Source organism: Alternaria atra (assembly GCF_907166805.1).
Source record: "Alternaria atra isolate CS162 genome assembly, contig: 25, whole genome shotgun sequence".
NCBI classification, from domain to species: Eukaryota; Fungi; Ascomycota; class Dothideomycetes; order Pleosporales; family Pleosporaceae; genus Alternaria; species Alternaria atra.
In genome coordinates this window covers 2,658,535-2,677,972 of record NW_025091323.1, presented here as the reverse complement: position 1 = coordinate 2,677,972, position 19,438 = coordinate 2,658,535, and the positions used below count along the sequence as shown (strand labels likewise).

The 19,438-nt window shown below is 50.8% G+C and overlaps 9 protein-coding genes across 9 annotated transcripts; 4 read left to right on the top strand and 5 right to left on the bottom strand.

Annotated features, from left to right (window-relative positions):
- Positions 1–247: 247 nt before the first annotated feature.
- Positions 248–3,627, top strand: ALTATR162_LOCUS5936 (uncharacterized protein; the record flags this gene model as incomplete). The annotated part of the gene is made up of 4 exons (XM_043313556.1): positions 248–481; positions 540–1,868; positions 1,922–3,081; positions 3,135–3,627. The coding sequence occupies 4 exons, from the start codon at positions 248–250 to the stop codon at positions 3,625–3,627; spliced, it is 3,216 nt and encodes a 1,071-aa protein (XP_043169491.1).
- Positions 3,628–4,193: 566 nt separating this feature from the next.
- On the bottom strand, positions 4,194–5,458 carry ALTATR162_LOCUS5935 (uncharacterized protein; the record flags this gene model as incomplete). The annotated part of the gene is made up of 2 exons (XM_043313555.1): positions 4,194–5,233; positions 5,290–5,458. The coding sequence occupies 2 exons, from the start codon at positions 5,456–5,458 to the stop codon at positions 4,194–4,196; spliced, it is 1,209 nt and encodes a 402-aa protein (XP_043169490.1).
- A 248-nt stretch (positions 5,459–5,706) lies between these two features.
- Positions 5,707–8,225, top strand: ALTATR162_LOCUS5934 (uncharacterized protein; the record flags this gene model as incomplete). The annotated part of the gene is made up of 2 exons (XM_043313554.1): positions 5,707–7,614; positions 7,671–8,225. 2 exons carry the CDS (start codon positions 5,707–5,709, stop codon positions 8,223–8,225), a joined length of 2,463 nt encoding a protein of 820 aa, XP_043169489.1.
- A 1,365-nt stretch (positions 8,226–9,590) lies between these two features.
- On the bottom strand, positions 9,591–11,117 carry ALTATR162_LOCUS5933 (uncharacterized protein; the record flags this gene model as incomplete). The annotated part of the gene is made up of 2 exons (XM_043313553.1): positions 9,591–10,651; positions 10,700–11,117. The coding sequence occupies 2 exons, from the start codon at positions 11,115–11,117 to the stop codon at positions 9,591–9,593; spliced, it is 1,479 nt and encodes a 492-aa protein (XP_043169488.1).
- Positions 11,118–12,614: 1,497 nt separating this feature from the next.
- On the top strand, positions 12,615–14,837 carry ALTATR162_LOCUS5932 (uncharacterized protein; the record flags this gene model as incomplete). The annotated part of the gene is made up of 1 exon (XM_043313552.1): positions 12,615–14,837. One exon carries the CDS (start codon positions 12,615–12,617, stop codon positions 14,835–14,837), a length of 2,223 nt encoding a protein of 740 aa, XP_043169487.1.
- Positions 14,838–14,972: 135 nt separating this feature from the next.
- Positions 14,973–15,455, bottom strand: ALTATR162_LOCUS5931 (uncharacterized protein; the record flags this gene model as incomplete). Its single annotated transcript, XM_043313551.1, has 1 exon — positions 14,973–15,455. One exon carries the CDS (start codon positions 15,453–15,455, stop codon positions 14,973–14,975), a length of 483 nt encoding a protein of 160 aa, XP_043169486.1.
- A 419-nt stretch (positions 15,456–15,874) lies between these two features.
- ALTATR162_LOCUS5930 (uncharacterized protein) lies at positions 15,875–16,240 on the bottom strand (the record flags this gene model as incomplete). Its single annotated transcript, XM_043313550.1, has 1 exon — positions 15,875–16,240. The coding sequence occupies one exon, from the start codon at positions 16,238–16,240 to the stop codon at positions 15,875–15,877; it is 366 nt and encodes a 121-aa protein (XP_043169485.1).
- Positions 16,241–17,252: 1,012 nt separating this feature from the next.
- ALTATR162_LOCUS5929 (uncharacterized protein) lies at positions 17,253–18,158 on the bottom strand (the record flags this gene model as incomplete). Its single annotated transcript, XM_043313549.1, has 2 exons — positions 17,253–18,063; positions 18,115–18,158. 2 exons carry the CDS (start codon positions 18,156–18,158, stop codon positions 17,253–17,255), a joined length of 855 nt encoding a protein of 284 aa, XP_043169484.1.
- Positions 18,159–18,592: 434 nt separating this feature from the next.
- ALTATR162_LOCUS5928 (uncharacterized protein) lies at positions 18,593–19,313 on the top strand (the record flags this gene model as incomplete). The annotated part of the gene is made up of 2 exons (XM_043313548.1): positions 18,593–19,139; positions 19,192–19,313. The coding sequence occupies 2 exons, from the start codon at positions 18,593–18,595 to the stop codon at positions 19,311–19,313; spliced, it is 669 nt and encodes a 222-aa protein (XP_043169483.1).
- Positions 19,314–19,438: the final 125 nt, after the last annotated feature.

The following is a 19,438-nucleotide window of genomic DNA, read 5'->3' as shown; positions in this document are numbered from 1 at the left end:
TATCGATGCACACTGTTAAGCCCGGCAGCAAGGCCACGGCATTGTTCCACAACCCACGTGCCCATCTCCTCGAATTCATGCGTGCGTTGCTTCCAAAAGTCGAAAAGGTCAGCCTCTGCCCATGGAAAGATAAGATGGAAAGCCCGATCGTGTTCATAGGTAGCCAATAGAGTGATGAGGTGATCGTGTGTGTGTCTGTGGCTGCTGAACTTGGTAAGAATAGTAGCTTCTCGGGAAAAGAAACAATATGGATGACCGCGACCTGCCTATAAGCTACCAGCATAACAGGAGAATGCCGTGGCTCTCAGAATTCTGTGACGAGCAATGGAAGTTCCTCGCCCCTGTCTTCTCGACAACCCAGTATAATCACAATCTGGAAGAGGCTCATATCATCCCTTTCGTCCGGAAAAGCCAGAGTTCTGGTGAAGGCTCTTTCGGTGTGGTATCACAGTATGTAGTACACAAGAGACATATCGATCCGGTAAGTGCTCAGCTTGTTCTGCGAAAGGTTTTGTGCAATGATTACTGATACGTGACAGGAAGGCGTGCATGACACCGCGTTCGCTGTCAAAGAAATCAAGGCAGGCGATGATGCGCAAGAGGTTGTGGAACATTGGGAAAAGGAAGTCAAGGCTCTTCGGACTATGAATGGGTTGAACCAAGATCACATTGTTCGCTTCATAACAGCATTTCGACGTCGTAGGGAGCATGGCGGAGAGGAACACTATCTAATATTCGAGTGGGCCGACGGCGGCAATCTGCGTAGCATGTGGAAGAGAGAACCTTCCCCTGTTTTGACAGAAGCACTAGTCAAAGATACTATGTTCCAGATACTAGGACTCGCCAGAGCACTCGAGGCCGCACACAACCGACCCAATGGTGCATCATATCGTCATGGTGATCTGAAACCCGAGAATATCTTGTGTTTTCAAAATGGACGCACTATTGGTACCCTCAAGATCGGCGACTGGGGCGAAGCCAAAGAGCACGGCGAGGTCACAGAGATGCGTCCTAGCAAAACGACAGCGAAATATGGAACCCGTCTCTACGAAGCTCCTGAGGTCGAAACGGGCGTTAAACCCAAATATCTGGACCAGTCTCCAAAACGCCGTTCACGTCTGTACGACATCTGGGCGATGGGATGTATCACTCTCGAATTCATCATCTGGCTATTGAAGGGGTATGAAGGACTCACTAGATTTCGCCAAGATCTTGGGGATGGAAGCTTTTACGAGATTAGCATAGAAAACGGGAAGAAGGTAGCTCATGTCCATAGCACTGCCATATCCTGGATGGATAAGATGGAAGAGGATCCCAGATGTCGAGCCGGAAGCACGGCAATAGGTGATCTCCTGGAACTCGTGCGAATAGCATTGCTGGTCGTCAAGCTTCCACGAAGGCTCGGTACAAATCTCTCAGACCAGTCCGAACGACACCGGACTGACTCTGGAGTTTCGGGACCGAGGCTTGACGCAAGTGGTAGTCTCGCCAATGGTACACCCTTTGATGATGGGGGCGTCACAGACGTACCGCCTGCAGTAGGCGTCCCTTCCTTAAGCATCACCCCAGCCGAAGCGGAGCCTCAAAGGATTCCCCTACAACCTGAACCAGAAGCCCCAGGTCCTGCTAGGTGCCTCGCAACCGACTTTCGCTCCCGGATGGAAGGAATCCTGGCAGAGGATCGAGACGGAGACGAGGGTTACTGGCTCACCAGCTGGGTACAGCCATTAGAATTCCGCCCGGCGCTAGATACTGCGGTGCCGCCTTCGCCTACCACAGACGTTTATTCGGGCGAAATCTTTCAAAGCTCAAGCTCAGAAGAGATCCAACCCGTTACTCGTGGCTTGGTAGCACCCGCTCAAAGGAGGGTGAGCTGATATGCTTAGTCAATAGGCTCGCAAATGACTGACCTGCGATGTAGATAGACTATGCGCCTCCAGAACTCGACGAGGATGACTGGAAGTACCAGTCTGGTAATGACATCGCTTTGACATTGTTTGCCTCACTTAGGGAGAAGAAAATCCTGGAACCATCCAACGTTACCATTTCGTCGCGTCTCTGCTCTACTTGCGCCAGTTTGCGAGAAGAGGTATTTAGCCCTGGATTTTCCAAGTCATACGATATTGGTACTCTTCGGATGAGCGCTAAAAGCCGGCGCTGTGATCTGTGCGTCCTGCTCTGGCAGACTATTGTCAGAAATGGTGGCGTGTCGTCTTCGAGCATTAAGCTTGATCGAACAGGGTCATTTCTCAGGATGAAAAGTAACGGTCTACCAGTACTTTCCATCATTCATTATCCGGAACAGCCCCCTATCATCACCAGTGACGGTCAGGTGGGGTTCGTTCAACTGCCAAAGGCTGGCAGCAATACACATCTTGAGGTCATTCAGCACTGGCTCCGCGATTGCGATCACCATCACAACTGCTCTCCTTCCCCACAAGCGACCAATGGCTCGAGAGTCCGACTACCCACACGACTGATAGATGTTGGATCAGATGATGACGACATGGTTCGACTATGGGAGACTAAGCCATCGGATGTCGGCGAATGGGTTGCTTTATCGCACAAATGGGGCTCTAAACACCTCTCGACGGTACCCGAGACGCTCCAAGACCATCTCAACGGTCTCAAGCTTGAAGCTCTTCCAGATACCTTCAAAGACGCCGTAAAGGTAACTCGTGCGCTCGGACGCCGTCATCTTTGGATTGACTCACTTTGCGTGATTCAAGGCCCACGTGGCGACTTCATGACTGAGGCTAAGCGGATGGAAGAGGTATACAGTGGCGCTTATTGTGTTATTGCAGCCAGTTGCGCTGCTGACCACTATGACGGCTTTCTGAAGCCACGCGGTCGACGAGAATGCGTTGGTCTGCGTGGCCACGGCAAAGATCAAACTCCATTTTACGTCTGCCAGAACATCGACAACTTCAAAGACGATGTGCTTGGCGGCGAGCTCCACAGTCGCGGATGGGTGTTACAAGAGCATGCTCTAGCTCGTCGAACACTCTTCTTCACAGAGCATCAAACATACTTCGAGTGCGGCAATGGCGTGCGTTGCGAGACGTCAACAAAGTTAAGCAAGTAAGTTCGTACCCGTGACTGCTAAGCTGTTCAGGTCAGCTGACTCTCTGCAGCCCACTCGCTGCCTTCCTAGGCGACCCAGATTTCCCGCATATCATCTCCAACGCGACTCAAGGCGAGAAAATCTTGCGTTATCAGGAGCTGTATCGCAAGTTCTCGCGCCTTGGTCTATCAAAGTCATACGACCGACCCACTGCAATCGACGGTCTTCAACAACGTCTTCTTCGCACGATGCGAGTAAGAGGCGGATTTGGAATTTTTGATGAAGGAGTCGATCGCGGTCTTCTTCGTCGAAGCTTGCTCTGGCGCCGTGGCGTCGATACAGAGAGCTTGTCTCGTATCCACTTTCCAACCGAAAGCGTTGTTTCCAAAGTTCCGTCGTGGTCATGGATGGCATACACTGGCGGGATTGACTATCTACAGCCTGACTTCGGATACTTCGAGTGGGAGGATTTGCAATCGCCATGGGCATCCAATAGTCCAGCAAATGTGTCGAGTACGGATTTTCACATAGCGAATATAGCGCTCAATGCTACAGCGCGATAGTACGACTACCTTAAGGCCATGGTGCAGGGAGAAGGTGAGCTAATTCTCGACACGCCGAACGGATCTACAGTACCACAAACGCTGTGTGTAGTCCTTGGGAAGGCAAAAGGCAGCACGTCGCCTGAGACGCAAAGGCACTACATCTTGATCATTGCAGCAACTGCGCAGAGAGACCGTAATGGAGATAAAGTGTACAAACGTATAGGAACGGGGTATCTGCCCGGGAAGTGTATCTCGCGCAGTGGGTTCAAGGTGAAAATCCACTAGCAGTAGGCAATGGACATATTGTCATAGTCTTTCCGCGATGTTCAACGCAATGCTCGATTCTAGATAGTTCTCGCAAACATTCTTTGGTTCTAATGGTATATGTACTATCGATTCGTGTAAATGCGTCACGGTTAAATCAAAGCCGTTCATACTCAGGCGCCAAATAACTCCACGACCTCCAGGGGTACCCATAACATGCGCGTATATGTTGACATCAACTACTGGTACAACTAATAAACGGTGTAAAAAGCTGCATATGATCGTATAACATAAAACGCACCGCGACTCAGCAGAAGAGCTTAATCCATACCAACGTATTTGAACCACAGCGGCCGACAGTCTTCCCGATTCAGCCACTTTTCACCGTCTGTGAACCGACCAGCAACACAGCCAGAACATTTCGGACTGTTCGGGCAATTGAAGAAGGGTATGTGCTGGTATCCAATATCCCTGAACCAATGTATCTTGCTCTTATCTTCGAACAGTCCTAGCGCGACACTGTGTACCGGCGCATCACCCCAGCGTTCGTAGAAGAAGCCCCCGGCGCGATCGAGATGGTCAAAGTAGTCACGGTACTTCTTGCTTCTCCAAAAGCTGAGGTCGCCGATTTCGAAGTTGGACCAGAAGTGGCAGGTTGAGTAGCCGTGTGCTTTTTGGTTGTTCTCGGGTCGGCGCTTGTCGTCCTCTAACCACTCTCGCGCATTGTTGGGGTGTACATATTCCGGGTTATCTTCGATGAACTTCTTCGTCTCCGGCCACAGTGTCGCGACGCTGTCGGCGTTGTCGTAGATGTTGACGTTGAAGCCGTATGTTTTGTTGTGGTCCTGCATCCATGCAAAGACATCGTAGTCGACGTCGCAGAAGAAGTGAACGTTGGGCTCCACCCGCCAGTAATACTGGATGTCCTTCAGCGCAGGATGCTCGCTGAACATTCCGCTGTTCCACCGGCACATCTGGTGGTACGATTTCTTCTCCATGTATTGCACGTCCAACGACTTGAGCAAAGATACAGACTCCTCATACAAGTCCATATTGATCCACGACGGTATATCCCAGTGTTCGGCAGGGACTAGCTCGTATCGTACTTCGGCGTTGGTGGCTGCTCGCGTGGCCTTTTTGAACTCTTCGGTAAAGGGCTTATCGTTGAAGAAGGTCCAGGGGTAATTGAACTTGTGATTCCACGTGCGCTCGAGGTCACGCATACTCTGCAGCATGTCCTGAAGTTCTTCATTGCGTACTAGACTGAGGATTGTGGCATTGATGCGCGCACTCGTGGGATTGTTTGGGGCGTAATTGTTACCGTCGACTCGTCGCAGCGGCTCAAGAGGTTCGCCGGAGGCTGATTCTGTAGTCAGCATCTCTAGTGAGTACACTTTACATAGTATAATATCTTACGATCTAATTGAGGGTCATGGTCCCAATCGCCGACTTTGTTGGTCGGAAGCTTGCTCGGAATCTCGACGGGTGTCTCGGAACCGGGCGCCTTGAGAATCTGCACGAACAGATAGATGAAGATGCAGAACGTGGCGCCAGCCAAGTAGCGCATGCCCTTGGGGAGCGCCATGATGAAGAGCAGTTGCGGTGGCTGAGGAGTTGGGACAATGTCCCGCCTCAAGAAAGTCGCAGGAACGCTCAACGTCGAGTTTCACAGCGGTGACGCGGTGCGTGAGGACACTAGTCTGTATCAGGGATGATGTATCTGTCAAGTGGAACCGGAAGCAACCGCCACAAACCAACACCACGATACCATTACTATCGAGATCTAATTTTCGTCGACTGCGTTGGGAGACGGCAGATGAAGGACGCGTCATTATGGCCCAAAACGCGAAAATCTCCGGCCTTACGGATGAGTTGATACAATCCATACTGAGACACGACCCTGCCGCAAACAAACAGGCCTACAGGCATGCTAGAGAAATCGCATCACGCAATCTTCGAGGGCATCAGTATGCAAGAACGAATCAATTCGATGTTACGGCTAGCTTTAAAGGACTTGATGAGAAGTTTCGCATCAAGAACCGCGATGATCTCGCCGATGCGCTCCAAACGCGTCTTCAGAAGCTGGAAGGATACACGAACAAGTATAAGCCAGAGTTTCTGTCTTTATTACTTCAACTAGCCGATCGACCTTTGGAGAACACTGAGGTTGAAGCACTGGAATTGCTTAGACCGCCTAGCCCTCCCCCACCACTGACATGGGCGGAGATACTAGAAAATGACCCATACAGCGATGAAGATATCTGGAAGGATATCGACTATGGCGTGGACTCGTCGGGCGACGAAAAGTTGCCTAAGAAGCGCAGGAAGGCCCCTAGCACACCATCAACCAGCTTCGATGAAGATGACAAATTTGATCCGGAGGATTGTGTGACATCGACAGAGAAAGATCTTGTTGCGAGACTGGAGGAAGCACAATTCTGGACTTCGGGCGCGCATGGAGGCAGCAGCGACGTGTGTATAACGGAACCACAGGCCGTACGGGAGACGCTGTTCATGTTTGGTGGGCTGAAGACGAGCTTATATCGTACCGACAAAAACGACATTTGCTCCAATACGACCTATCTAGTTGACAACAACCGATCAGCCGCAATCGCACATCTTCTTTCGCAGTTGGCCGACATTGGCACACACATAGAGGCGATGCGACGCTGGACACTGCATCAGCGAACTAAGCAACCATCAACATCACCTCTTATTCAGACCTTTGAGGCTGCCGTACGGAAACGACTACTTTACTTCGACCGCTCCTTGTCCACGATGCAGCAACGATATCTGATACCTGATGCTCCACTCCCTGTCAGTTTATTGTCGCTACACGGTGATGTACGAGCATTGTGTTACCCTATTCTACGCCTTGCACCGATTGTAAACCATCTTAATCAATCGATGACGAACCAAGATCCACAAATGCTGGTAAACCCCTTCTATCACCTGGAGGCACTGTACGAGCAGACCACTCTGGCACAAATGACGTTGGAAGACGAAATCTTCACATACATGTCTGAGATATTCTTCGAGTGTTTACAGACGTATCTAAAGCCGATACGACGGTGGATGAAGATTGGCGAGCTTGGTCCCGATGAAGAAAACTTTTTTGTCATTTCGAACGACGCAAAGAGTGATACTGCCTCTTTGTGGCACGATCGCTTTATGCTCCGCCACAACCCCGAGGAAGGCCTACAGCTGCCCGCCTTCTTACAGCCAGCGGTTAAGAAGATATTCAACACCGGTAAAAGTGTCATTTTCCTAAAGGAGCTAGGCATCTACGACACAAACCTACATTCTTCAGTAGTTGAGCCACGCCTCGACCACGAAACAGTGTGCCGTGCATCGGATGATGTCCCCCTCTCGCCTTTTCCAGAACTGTTTCAAACAGCGTTCGAGACATGGATACGTAGCAAGTATTCGGTCGCTTCGAATGTACTTCGCCGACACATTTTCGAGGCCGATGGCCTGATGCGAGTGTTGCACGTATTCGAAATTCTATACCTGGGCAAGAATGGCGCTGTCTTCGAGGACTTTGCGACTGCGATCTTTGAGCGCATGGATGCTGGCAGGCGAGGATGGAACGATCGATACGTACTGACAGAACTTGCGCGAGGCATATTCAGCACGATCCTGACTGATTCGGATGCAGAGAAACTTGTCGTTCGTTCTATGAAAATGAAGGCACAAGGAAGCTCTGTCAAAGGCTTAGCCGCTGTTTCTGTGGACTATGCGGTATGTGATTGAAAAAAAAAATTGCTCTTTTGTGTCCCGGCTCACACTATTTCTAGGTCCCTTGGTCGATTCAAAACATCATCCAACGCTCGTCTATACCCATCTACCAGGAAATTTGTACATTCTTGATGCAGATCTACCGAGTCAAATACCAACTGCAACGCGCCCGCATTCGCGCGTCCAGAAAGGCTCGGCCACCAATATTCTTCAAAGTCCTGCAACGCTTGAATTGGTTCGCTGATGTCCTTCGTTCCTACGTAGCCGAAACCGCCGTTTTTCTAACCACACGAGACATGAACTTGGCTATAGAGAAGGCCGACGACATTAACGGGATGTCTCAAATCCACGCTCAGTATATGGCAAAACTGCAACAACGAGCACTGCTTTCGAAGGATGTGAAGCCAATCCACAAAGCGATAATCGAATTATTGGATCTTGGTGTATTGCTCTCGCAAACTGAGGGCAAGGGTCTTGAGCAGGTAGACCAGGAGTCTGCAAGGCTCCTCCCTTTCATTGCAGCGGGTTTGCGAAGTGTGGCGAGAGTTGGAGAGTCGATGTGGGAGCAACTGGCGGATCGACTGGAGGCCTTTTCACATACTCCCAAACCATAGTCTTAGTATGCTGCACCGTAGCTCTGTAGCTGTAGACTGAATACCCAACTCGCAATGTTGTAGCTTTTTTTCAAGCACCTATGACACCAATCCATCCACAACGTTCGTAATGCTACTCCTTTGGAGGTCGCCGTTGTCCGTGCGGTTTCTCTCTTATACCCTCTACTCGGTGTACTTTAACATCCATCCATGGGAGGTGGTCAGGCGGTAGTCCAAACAACATGAAACAGTTCTCCTCGGAAACACCCGCGCCTAGAATCTATCAATGCAAAAACACCACCCGCTCGGTGGATGTGGTGGTATAGAATCGATTCAGCGACGCTGATGAGCTCCAGCTGTGTCGGTTTCGTCCTGATTTGGCGAATTTTGTCTTTCTTTGTCCTTCTTTCGTGGTAGATCGTCCGGATGAGGATTCCCCTCGTGGTGACCATCGCTGCGTGCCCGACTCCATAGTACCATGAAAAAGAGAAATCCAAGCAGTACGGCAATGATTGTAGGTGCGGCGGGATGACGCATTTTAGTTCTGTGTATTGCCCCTTCGTTTTGGCGAATGCTGATTTCGGAGCTTGATTTTGATTTTCCGAGTTCTTGTAGGGTAGCTTGGAAGGACAAGTATCTCTTAATATCTCTGTCTCTCTTTCTTTCTTCTGGAATGACCACCAACAACCACTTTACGCGGTGCGCACGATTGCAATCGAAGTGTAGTTCCTCAAACCTCCTCTGTGGATTGTGCAGCGATGGCCGTCCCTATTGATTCGACAGAAAACCACCGCAGATCCTCGTTCCAAGACTGTGCTACAGCGTGGTGATTCAGTAACACACGCTCCGATCACGGGAATCTTCGCGCCGCGCTTACATAACACACTAACCCCAACCTACCCTGATTAGGAAGAATCCAAGCTCGGAAATGAGGCTTGAGGAATCTGGTCAGTGCATAAAGAGACGGTATAGCTCGGCTGACCTCGGAGTGTATAGAAGCGAGACATGTTTAGCTGACCTCGCCGTATAGTTGTGCTGACCCTCGCTTGGAGCTCGGCTGACCTGGAAATTCAGCGAGGTCAGCTTGACACCCCGGAGTTTTGTCTCGACTGAGCTATAAGCGAAGGTCAGCTCAACCGTCCCGCTCCGCCCTTACCCCTTATACAGATACAGTAGTGGTGCGCCAGTGACGCTAGTAGCGGTAGCGAGATTAAGCGAGGGTCATCTCGCCTTCTTTTCGGGGTTGGCTGAGTTAAATCTCGAGGTCAGCCGAGCTGTGAACGAGGGTCAGCTCAACTATACCACCCATCATAAGCATTAGAGAAACATGGGGTATAATTTTGAATTCCAACGATTCTAATTCGGGTTGCCCGTGGTGAGCTTTCTTCAGCGTCTTCTTTCTGGCTCTTCCTCCTCATCCCTAGGTACCCACTCCGTTCCGTTGGCATTTAACAGCTCCGTAACCTCATCCATATCCACACCCAGAGCAGCAGCAACGTACTTAGGTAGGTCGGTGTTGTCCCAGCCGCCTGCCATGTCCAAGACGAGCCTGTCACCCATGTTACCAGCAGCATAGCCATACAAAGTGGTGTCAACGCCAGTATGACCACCGGTTGACCACTCAAGTCCCGCACGATCGTTCAGAAGGTCGGCAAGTTCCTGTCCAAACTCATCGCCAGCAGCAAGAAGGGTTCCGATGTCCGCGTCGGAGACGTTAGACAGACCATACGCAGGAATGATCTCGTTGGTGAGGTATGCAGCCTTGTCGGTACCATTGTAGTCGCTCCAAAGCTGGCTCAGGTGTTCGACTGAATGTTTGCTGGGCTGGAGCACCGATGGATCGTATCGAGAGGGGATCGTTATGCCACCAGTTTCATGATCTGCCACAGCGAGAAAGGTAGTATCAGGATGCGTGTCAATCCACTTCATGACAATGTTTACAACGTTGTTGAACTCGAGGACTTCGTGCAGATGAGCGACAGAGTCGTGCGCGTGTGACGAGTGATCAATGCGCGAAGCTTCGATCATCATGATGTAACCCTTGTCGCTGGATGCGCTGGCCCGCGAGAGTGAGTTGAGGGCAGCTTGGGTCATCTCAGACAGCGATGGTTCGCGGACGTCGGCGGCTTGTTGTTGGCGATCGACTTCATAGCTGAGGTCACCATCCTTGAACAATCCAACATACGGAAGCTGAATGTCACCCAAACCAAGCTCAAGAGCGTCAAAACCGGCACGATCGCGCGCAGTGTAGTAACCTTTCGATTCAGCATACGCAAATAGATCGACATCGTCTGTGCGACATGATTCGGATTCGTTCTGAGGCTGGAAGTAGCAGCGACCGCCGCCAAGCATGAGGTCAACGCTAATTCCAAGAGGGTGGCTGTATCCGATCTGCTGCTCTGAAATCTTGTCAAGAGCATTTCTGCTCACAGAGTGGGAGAAGTAGGCTAGGTCCAGTCAGTGGTGATATGACAAAGGATGAGAGTCATTCTTACCAGCGGGAGTCGCGTGACTAATGGGTGAAGTCACAACAAGGCCAGTGAGATAGCCTGCTAACGCAGCAGCTTCCATCACGGACCCGACCGGTTTACCATCGGGCGTGACACCGATAGCTCCATTCTCAGTCTTGTAACCGGTGGCAAGAGCAGTGCCCGCAGCACCAGAATCGGTCACTAGGTTATTGGCTGAATGAGTTCTGGTGTTGCCGATGACAGTGACATCTATGGGTAGCGCATTGATTCGAGGAGCACGACTGGTTGAATTTCCGTTGACCATAGACAGATACGTCCGGAGTAGTGTCAGGGAGACGGGTCCCATGCCATCGGGAATGATGAAAATGAAGTTTTTCGGCTCGGTTGCAGCAAGCGTTGCTTGCGCCAAAGATATGGCAGCAAGGATCGTAGAGGTACGCATATCGAACAATAGGAGACAGTGCCTATTTGAGTAGTGCAACGAGAGACGATGGTAAGATGAATCCACAGCTTGACCTATAGTGCAGAATCGAAGCCGATGCAGTTTATATACCACGGGTCTCTAAGACACTACATCCTACGACCCCATGGGTACTCACGTTAAGCTTTGAGGTCCTGCACATGCCGAATCGCCCAATCTTGGGACTTCCCATAGCATAAATCCGAATAGGTACCCAGTGAAAAACAACAACTGTCTTGGTTTTGTCTCGTGTATGAAAACGGGTAAGAGATGCTGACTACTCTTTCTTAGGCTCGTATGAAATTCCAACGCGCCTCGTAGCAGGTGTACGCTTTGCGAGTGTCGCAATGAATAGCAGTGTTCAATTCCTCTCGTTTGGTGTCACAAGGTAAATTTCAGCTCAACCACTTACAGATATCACCGCTATCACGTTCGGCGCCTACATATACTCTCATCTGCAAGCCCAGCCTTGGTATGTCTTTTGGACTATGCATCGCTCTTTTGCCAAGATTCTTGGTAACTTGGTGAACGGGATAGCGCTCGGCGAACATCAAAATTGTGCCTCTCGTACACCACGTGTTGGTAGTTGTGGGCGAAGAATGTTTTATTTCGGGTCGGACGGAAGAATTTTGTTCTCTCATGGAACCACCTTTAATGCATCGTCCTGTTGATGCGCATGTAGTGCCTTATGGTCCATTGTTGTGGTGTTTCCTGCCGAACGATAAAGCTGTTTGTTCGTAGTAAGTCAACCTTTTCTCCGATTTTAGGCACGACCAAACGACGATGGCACGACCGACGTGAAAGTCCGCATATCTCCGCGCTTGTAGCCGTATCTGTGCGAAAAGACGCCGAAAAAGCGCGTGCTCCAGCAACAGAACTAGAGAGTAGCGCCAGCAGGACCTCGAGTGGTTGTACTTCTCGCGACGCTCATCGAGATGGCGGCGACTGTACAATGATAGGGACTACAGGATCGAAACAAGCGGTTCGTGCAACACAAGATATGAAGTTTCTCGCAGGCGGCGTTGGTAGCCCGGAAGCAATCATCCCGAGATGCTACGAGAGTTGAATGACGTTCGTGGTTCGTGCGTAGTCTAGCGTCACACCCCGCAAAGTCTTCCGACTCGAACCTCGGGAGTGGCGTCATGTATGCATTTGCGGAGTGCTGCACTTTATCTAGTCCACGGCTCACGCGAATGTGGAGGGTACTCCGGGGATTGCCAGGGCTCAACACCTGTTAGGAGACCAGGGTTCCTAGAAGCCGGTGAATTTGGACCTGTCCGACACCGCGTATTCGTCGAGATTCTACGCTTAAGGACAGGAACGAAGTTGATTCAGTATCGCTCCCGGTAGGTAGCTATGGCTCGAAAACGCGAGTTGAGTATAGCTTCCGGTCCATGATAGTACTATATCATCAAGGTAAGTAATCCTGTGTTTCTAGGTACACGCTTCTATCTCTCTCGTTCTCATATCTCTTTCATCATGCGGTTGTACCGCCTTCCCCTATACGCATGGAGTCTGTGGTCAACAGTTTCTGCCCAAACAGAATCATCCGGGGCGCAAATTCAAGCAGCACTGGAAAGCCTCACGATTACGAACGTCGACGATGTTCGCGGTAATCTTCATCTACAAAGCGCATCCGAGAATTATAACGTTACCTGGATGAGCAACAATCCATCCGTGATATCTTCAGATGGTACTGTGCAGCGACAAAGCGCCGATACCGTGGTCAATCTTACAGCAATCATCGATCACGAAGGAGCAACTTCAAATCGTACATTTAGTGCCAACGTACGACAAGCGGTCGAACTCGAACCTTTCGAGGGCTATGCATTCACGTACTTCACAAACAATACCTTAGCGGGTGAGAAGATCTATCTTGCAGCTAGCGAGGGTAACAATGCTTTAGACTGGAGAGAGCTCAACAACGGACAGCCCATCCTCGCATCTACCGAAGGCACGAAGGGACTGCGTGATCCCTTCGTAATCCGTTCGCCTGAAGGCGATAGATTCTATCTGCTCGCCACTGACTTGTCAATTGGGTCCGGTACTTCCTGGGGAGATGCGGTCCGTATTGGAAGTTTGTATCTGGAGATTTGGGAATCCAGCGATCTCAAAAGATGGTCACAACAACGACACGTCAAGGTTTCTCCCTCCACTGCTGGGAACACATGGGCACCTGAGGCATATTACGATGCTGATCTCGGCTCGTATGTAGTGTTTTGGGCTTCGTCGTTATATGAGGAGAGCGACACGAACCGCACGGGATCGACGTACCACCGCATGCTCTATGTGACCACGCGAGACTTTGTTACATTTAGCGAGCCTGAGATCTGGCAGGACGCCAAGATGTCGCGAATCGATACTACAGTCATACAGGAGGGCGCTACATTCCATCGATTTACTAAAGACGAAGGTGGTACAGGCACCAACTGCACCGACATCATCCAAGAGCGTTCGGACTCACTTCTTGCTCCCGTTGAATCATGGACTCAGGTTGCCGCATGCATTGGTCGCAACGCTGGCACAAGTAATGTTGAAGGACCGACTGTATTCAAAGCTAACCCGGGCGATGTTCACGGCGAGAAGTACTATCTATTCGTGGACGAGTACACTGGACGTGGATACATTCCGTTAGAGACGGAAGACATCTCCAAGCCCAACTGGAAGGTTTCCAGCTCATACAAACTCCCGACCAGCCCACGCCACGGCACTGTAGTCCCGGTGACTGCACGAGAGCTTGCTGGTCTGACTGAGGCGACAGGCAGCCCTGTACTCCCCGGTCTATATGCGGATCCAAATATCGCCGTTTTTGGTGAAAATTACTATATTTATGCGACAACGGACGGTTTCCCTGGCTGGGGCGGCAATGTCTTCTATGTGTGGCAGTCCCCTGATCTCGTATCTTGGACACGATCAGTGGAGCCCTTTTTGACCCTAAATGGCACGAACGGCAACGTACCCTGGGCCACTGGAAATGCCTGGGCTCCGACTATCACCGAAAGGGACAGCAAGTACTACTTCTACTTCAGCGGAAACAACCCGGAGTACGACCGCAAGACGATTGGTGTTGCTGTTGCGGATTCACCCGAGGGACCCTTTACTGCCCAACCAAAAGCCATGATCTTGAACATTGGAGACTCTTCCAATGGAAACATTACCACGGGCCAAGCAATCGACCCCGATGTCTTTGAAGATCCAACTACAGGCAAGTACTACATCTTCTGGGGCAACGGAGGCTCAGACATCACTCCCGCACTCTATGCTGAGCTCACCGACGATATGCTATCTCTGAAGAATGGCACCACTCGTGTCATTACAGGTCTTCCTGAGTTCCGTGAGGGTATCTTTATGAACTACCGCAAGGGCCTCTTCCATCTCACATACTCTATCGACGACACTGGCTCAGAGAATTACAGAGTGGGATATGCGACATCTACAAGCGTGCATGGGCCATGGACGTATCACGGTCTCATACTGCAGAAAGATGCCTCGCTTGGTATCCTCGCGACCGGGCACAGTTCCATCATCAATGTGCCGAACACTGACGACTGGTATATCGCCTACCACCGATTTGCCATTCCAAATGGCAATGGAACGAACAGAGAGACCACCATTGACAGGCTGTACTTTGATGATCAGGGATTGATCAAGCCTGTTGTACCAACACTCGAAAGTGTGCCAGCACAAACGATCAATGCATAGAGTAGGATGTTCCGTAGTGACTGTCGAAATGAAATCTATACGCTGCATTTCATTCAATGATACGTTGCCCAAGTGTACATGAAGTCTTCGTAAACAAAGACATGTCCACATGCTCATCGTCTTTAACCTCTGTACTCAGAACCCCATTCCCCTCCTTCTACCAAAGCCCCTTGACATACTTCTACCATTCTCCAGTCCCATGCCAACCCCACCCAAGACCTTCATAGCCTTCTTCCGACCGATCAGCAACTCCTCCAGTATCAAGCTCACTTCCTCCATCTGCTCCTTGAACTCCTCCATTGCTTTACCCAAGCACACGCCCTCTTCCCACATATCAGTGAGATGGCTTTCGCTCAGGCCATCGGGTTTGATTGTCTCAAGCGGTTTGACGACGGTTGTTAGATGCCCTAGGTTCGCAGAGACGATAGCTGCACGGCGGTTCAGAGCGTTGACGCGGGAGGGAAGGTCGACTGGGGAGTGCATGGCAGTGGGAGTGGGGAGGTCTTCGTAAGAGGGAACGGGTGTGAGTTCAGATTGGTATAGGTAGCCGTGGTCCCAGGAGTAATTCTGCTGGCGGCGCCGGAGGTGACGTGACGCTGGAGATGGTGAACCGAACATTTCTGTTGTGATAGTCACTTGAGATCGCTGCTGTGGCACAGTATAAGGGATCGTTTCGAGAATTGGAGGGAATGGGCGGGCTCTCAAGCTGAATATTGGTGGCTCAACGTGATGGAGGGTGTTGGATATATCTGATTGAAGTTGCTATCCCGGGAGAGGTGGGACAGTAGCGATCTTATCGGGAAGCTACATTAGCAATCGTCTAGGCCTGCAATCGCCATGATGCTTGTCACAGATAGTCAATTGTCTAGTTTGTGCTGCAATTCTGAAGCGTATACCCTGACTACAGGTTGCCCACCGTAAGTGTAATTTCGCAAACGAATTTGTTGGCAACGTAGCAATCATGATTTCATGGAGCATTGCTGCAAGCTTACTAGAAACCACAAATTGTGCTACTTACACACGAGTCCCCTTGAGGATTAACTTGGCAAGCCTTCTCGTATTCCCATTGTTCGCTGCGTTTCTGGCGTGGGGTTTTGCAGTGGATACACCAATCCAATCATCACACAAGCGAGATTGAGCTTTTCATACCAAACCTTGAAACGCTCCTCCACTACGGCCAGCTCCTTCAATAAACCATGAACTGCATCTGTCATATCTGGGTTCTTTTCATCGTCGACTGGAGCATCCACTATATCTTGGAGTATGTTGATCTTCAACCGAATCGAGTCCATAGTCTCTTCTAGGGATTGAGCAGGTTCGGTAACGGAAGGGAGATTTTCCCGGACTGCGATTCGGACAAGATCGTAAGGGATTTTGGGGGTCGGTGTGACGCTGGTATCCATCGCGATGATGAGGGCTCGAATTAAGTCTATCTGCGCTTCGGTCCTGATGATTTGATGTATGTTGACGAGCTGGGAAGCCATATTATATGTACCGCGGGTACGAGAGAAACCACTGTGAGCGGGTTTCTGTCCTGTGACGAGGGATACATCAGACACAATATTCTGATGACTAGTATGCGTGACCAAAACTGATAAAAATAGTGAACTATGTCTCGAAAGCTCACGCGTTCTTTAGCGTGACCATTGGATACTACATGGAGCTATTAGTGGTGCTTTCTCGTTCCATAAACTTGCTTCTCATTCGCACCTACTCTTTCCGTCTCGCATCGTCGACCTTTTGTTTTGCTTGTTGCTCTTCGTTCTCCCTCGCCTGAGTATCTGCCTTTGCCTTCACAGCATCATCCTGGTTCTTTGTTTGCCGGTCCGTCGCGGTCCTGCTTCGCTCTCTGAGCATTTCTCTCCTTCCATATAGCCCTGCCTTGTAGTGCTGCACTTTTGCGCGTGGCGTTAGCCACTATGCTCTGGTTATTTGTCTCCAAGTCACCCGCTCCTGGACCGACATCATGCGGTGTCATCGTAGCTGAAGGAGCCGGAATGGTTGACGTCTCGTGGGTGTCCGCATGGTTAGGGATGGCGTTCTCGATGTTGAGCAGTTCCTGGTCTTTGGAGTTCTCTTTGGTGACTTTGGATTCTCGGACCCTTTGATTGTTCGTGTAGATATTGTACGCGGTATCAACTAAACTGCGGGAGACGATAGTGCGTGAGTAGACGAGCTGTAAGAACAGGCTATATAATGTAAAGCGATACACCGCCCCAAGTCATGAGAAGAGCGCATGTAGCGGTTGTTATGGTATTTGCATCGTTTTGGCCCGTCAAAGTTCTCGCATTGTCGTTGCCTTAAATGTATTCAATAATCATATTATTTCGACATACCTGATGTCCATGTACATTAACGTCTCTCCCATAGCAGCTTCTATCATCTTCATTGCGCTTCTCTTGTCTTCATCATAGCCTACGCAGCCCTCGGCCGCTCCCACGCCTGCCCATCGCTCATCTCAATACCCCCAGTCACACCTGCCTGTCCCAGCTTTTCAGCATTCCATCCCTCCTCAGGCGGGATTGGGCTTCGAACCTCTTTCTCTCTTCCCAGTCCCTCCACGCCCACGGGTCCATCGCCCCACATCAAGTACTGCGCCGCAAGTCCCAAATCACAGCATGCCTGGAAGATACCACAAACCTTGAAAGCCCAGGGTACTTCTCCGCTGCTACTAGCGAAGAAGAACCACATCTTGAACGTATCACCAATCACCCAGTTCACAATAACACTAGGCCTGAACCCTTTGCAACCACGTCTTTGGTAGTTAGCCAACAACTGCGGAAGCGGAAGCGTAGCCTCGATCGTCAGTGCGACCATACCCAGCAGGTCTGTATACGGCACAAAGACGCTCGTCGACGACATGATCAAATGCAGCACCAGCAACACTCCTGTAAAATACGTGATGAACGTCCAGTACGGTCTCGGGGCCCTCCACTGCCAAAAGTCATACGGTCGGTTCGATACGTCTTTGTGTTGGAAGGGGAGATGTGAGGGCGGCGGTCGGTTCGTAAGCGCGACGTGGAGGAGGACTAGGTGGACGCATATCATAAGGAGGGCCTGGATAAGTAGCGAGGTGCTGAAGTGGGCGCCGAACCAGTAGTAGACTTTCAGGATGCTAGCGACGAGCATGATGAGCGGGATGTCGAGGGAGAAGCCGGCAGAGCTGCGGGCCCGATGCATGCTGTAGATTTGGTCGCCATAGCTGGTGATTGGACTCGTCGCGATGCTGCGAGTAGTGTGTTAGACAGGAGAGGTTTAACGGGGTGTGGAGGCGTACAAAACGGGTGCGATGTTCTTCACAATAGCGCTGATGAAGAACATGATGATGGTCGGATGCTTGGCTGGGCGGTACGCTTCGGAACGCCTGTGGAGCTGTCGGAATCCTTCGAGATGCCCTAAATCCTCCTTCTTACGACGCTTGAATGACCGACGACTGTGACTGAAACGCACACACGACCTCGGGACCGTTTGGGACAATTGGTCAGAGTGTGAGGCTGGGACAAAAACAACACCAGCGGACAAAAAGGAGGGAAGCGCAATCTCCGTGCATTAGTGGCCGCTGGCGGCTGCAGGGTACGTAGGGCTGACTGATAAGCTTCTTATGCCGTCATTGCTGTTTACTTGGGGTACATTCGCGCATCTTTCTTCCACCTGCCCCTTGAGAACGTTAATTGATGGATGCTACAAACCTCTACAACCACCAATTCCCCAAACCTCAGCCTTCACATAATTCCTCCCACCGCCACACCACGAACATGTCACATACCGCATTCTTCTACGGCACCTTGATGGCACCGCCCGTCCTACACCGCGTGATATGGGGTTCCCAGACACCTCCCACAGCCGCACACGCCTCTCTCCTCCACATCCGCCCAGCGATCCTCCACGCGCACCGCCGACACAAAGTAAAACAAGCAGACTACCCTGCCATCCTCCCCGTCGATACTCCCTCGTCCGTCCGCGGAACTCTAGTACAAGGCCTCACAGACGGCGACATCTGGCGACTAGACATCTTCGAAGGATCAGAATACCAACGCCAGAAAGTAAAAGTCAAGATTCTGCAACCGAAAGACCAGGGTAAAAACACAGACGAAGGCATGGGCGATCTATCACAAAGGGAAGAAGACAATGTAGAAGGCGAGGAAGTAGAGGCAGAGACATATGTCTGGATAGCAGGCGCGCAAAGGCTCGAATCAGAAGAATGGGACTTTGCAGAGTTCGTTAGAGATAAGATGAAGCGGTGGGTAGGCAAGGAAGCAGCGGAGACGGATGAAGGGTTTCAGGGTAGGCCTTCAATCAATGGTATACCTCCCGAGCGAGGGGAGGGTATGGTTTCGATGCTAACTAGCAGCAGAAGTCGATGATGCCGTCGCAGCACGCGAAGACCCGACGGGCGGACGTGGCACAAACGGAAGTATATCACGGCAATTGAACAAAGAAGGTAAGGAGGACGAGATTCTCGAAAGTGCTGTATAAAGATTGCTTGATAATATAGTTGTGCTGTCATATCGGGCGCACTGCCACGCTTGCACCTAGCTCACCCCATGCTGTCACTCGAGACAGCAGCCGAGCGTCACAGATTCCATGGCTAACTCTGGATA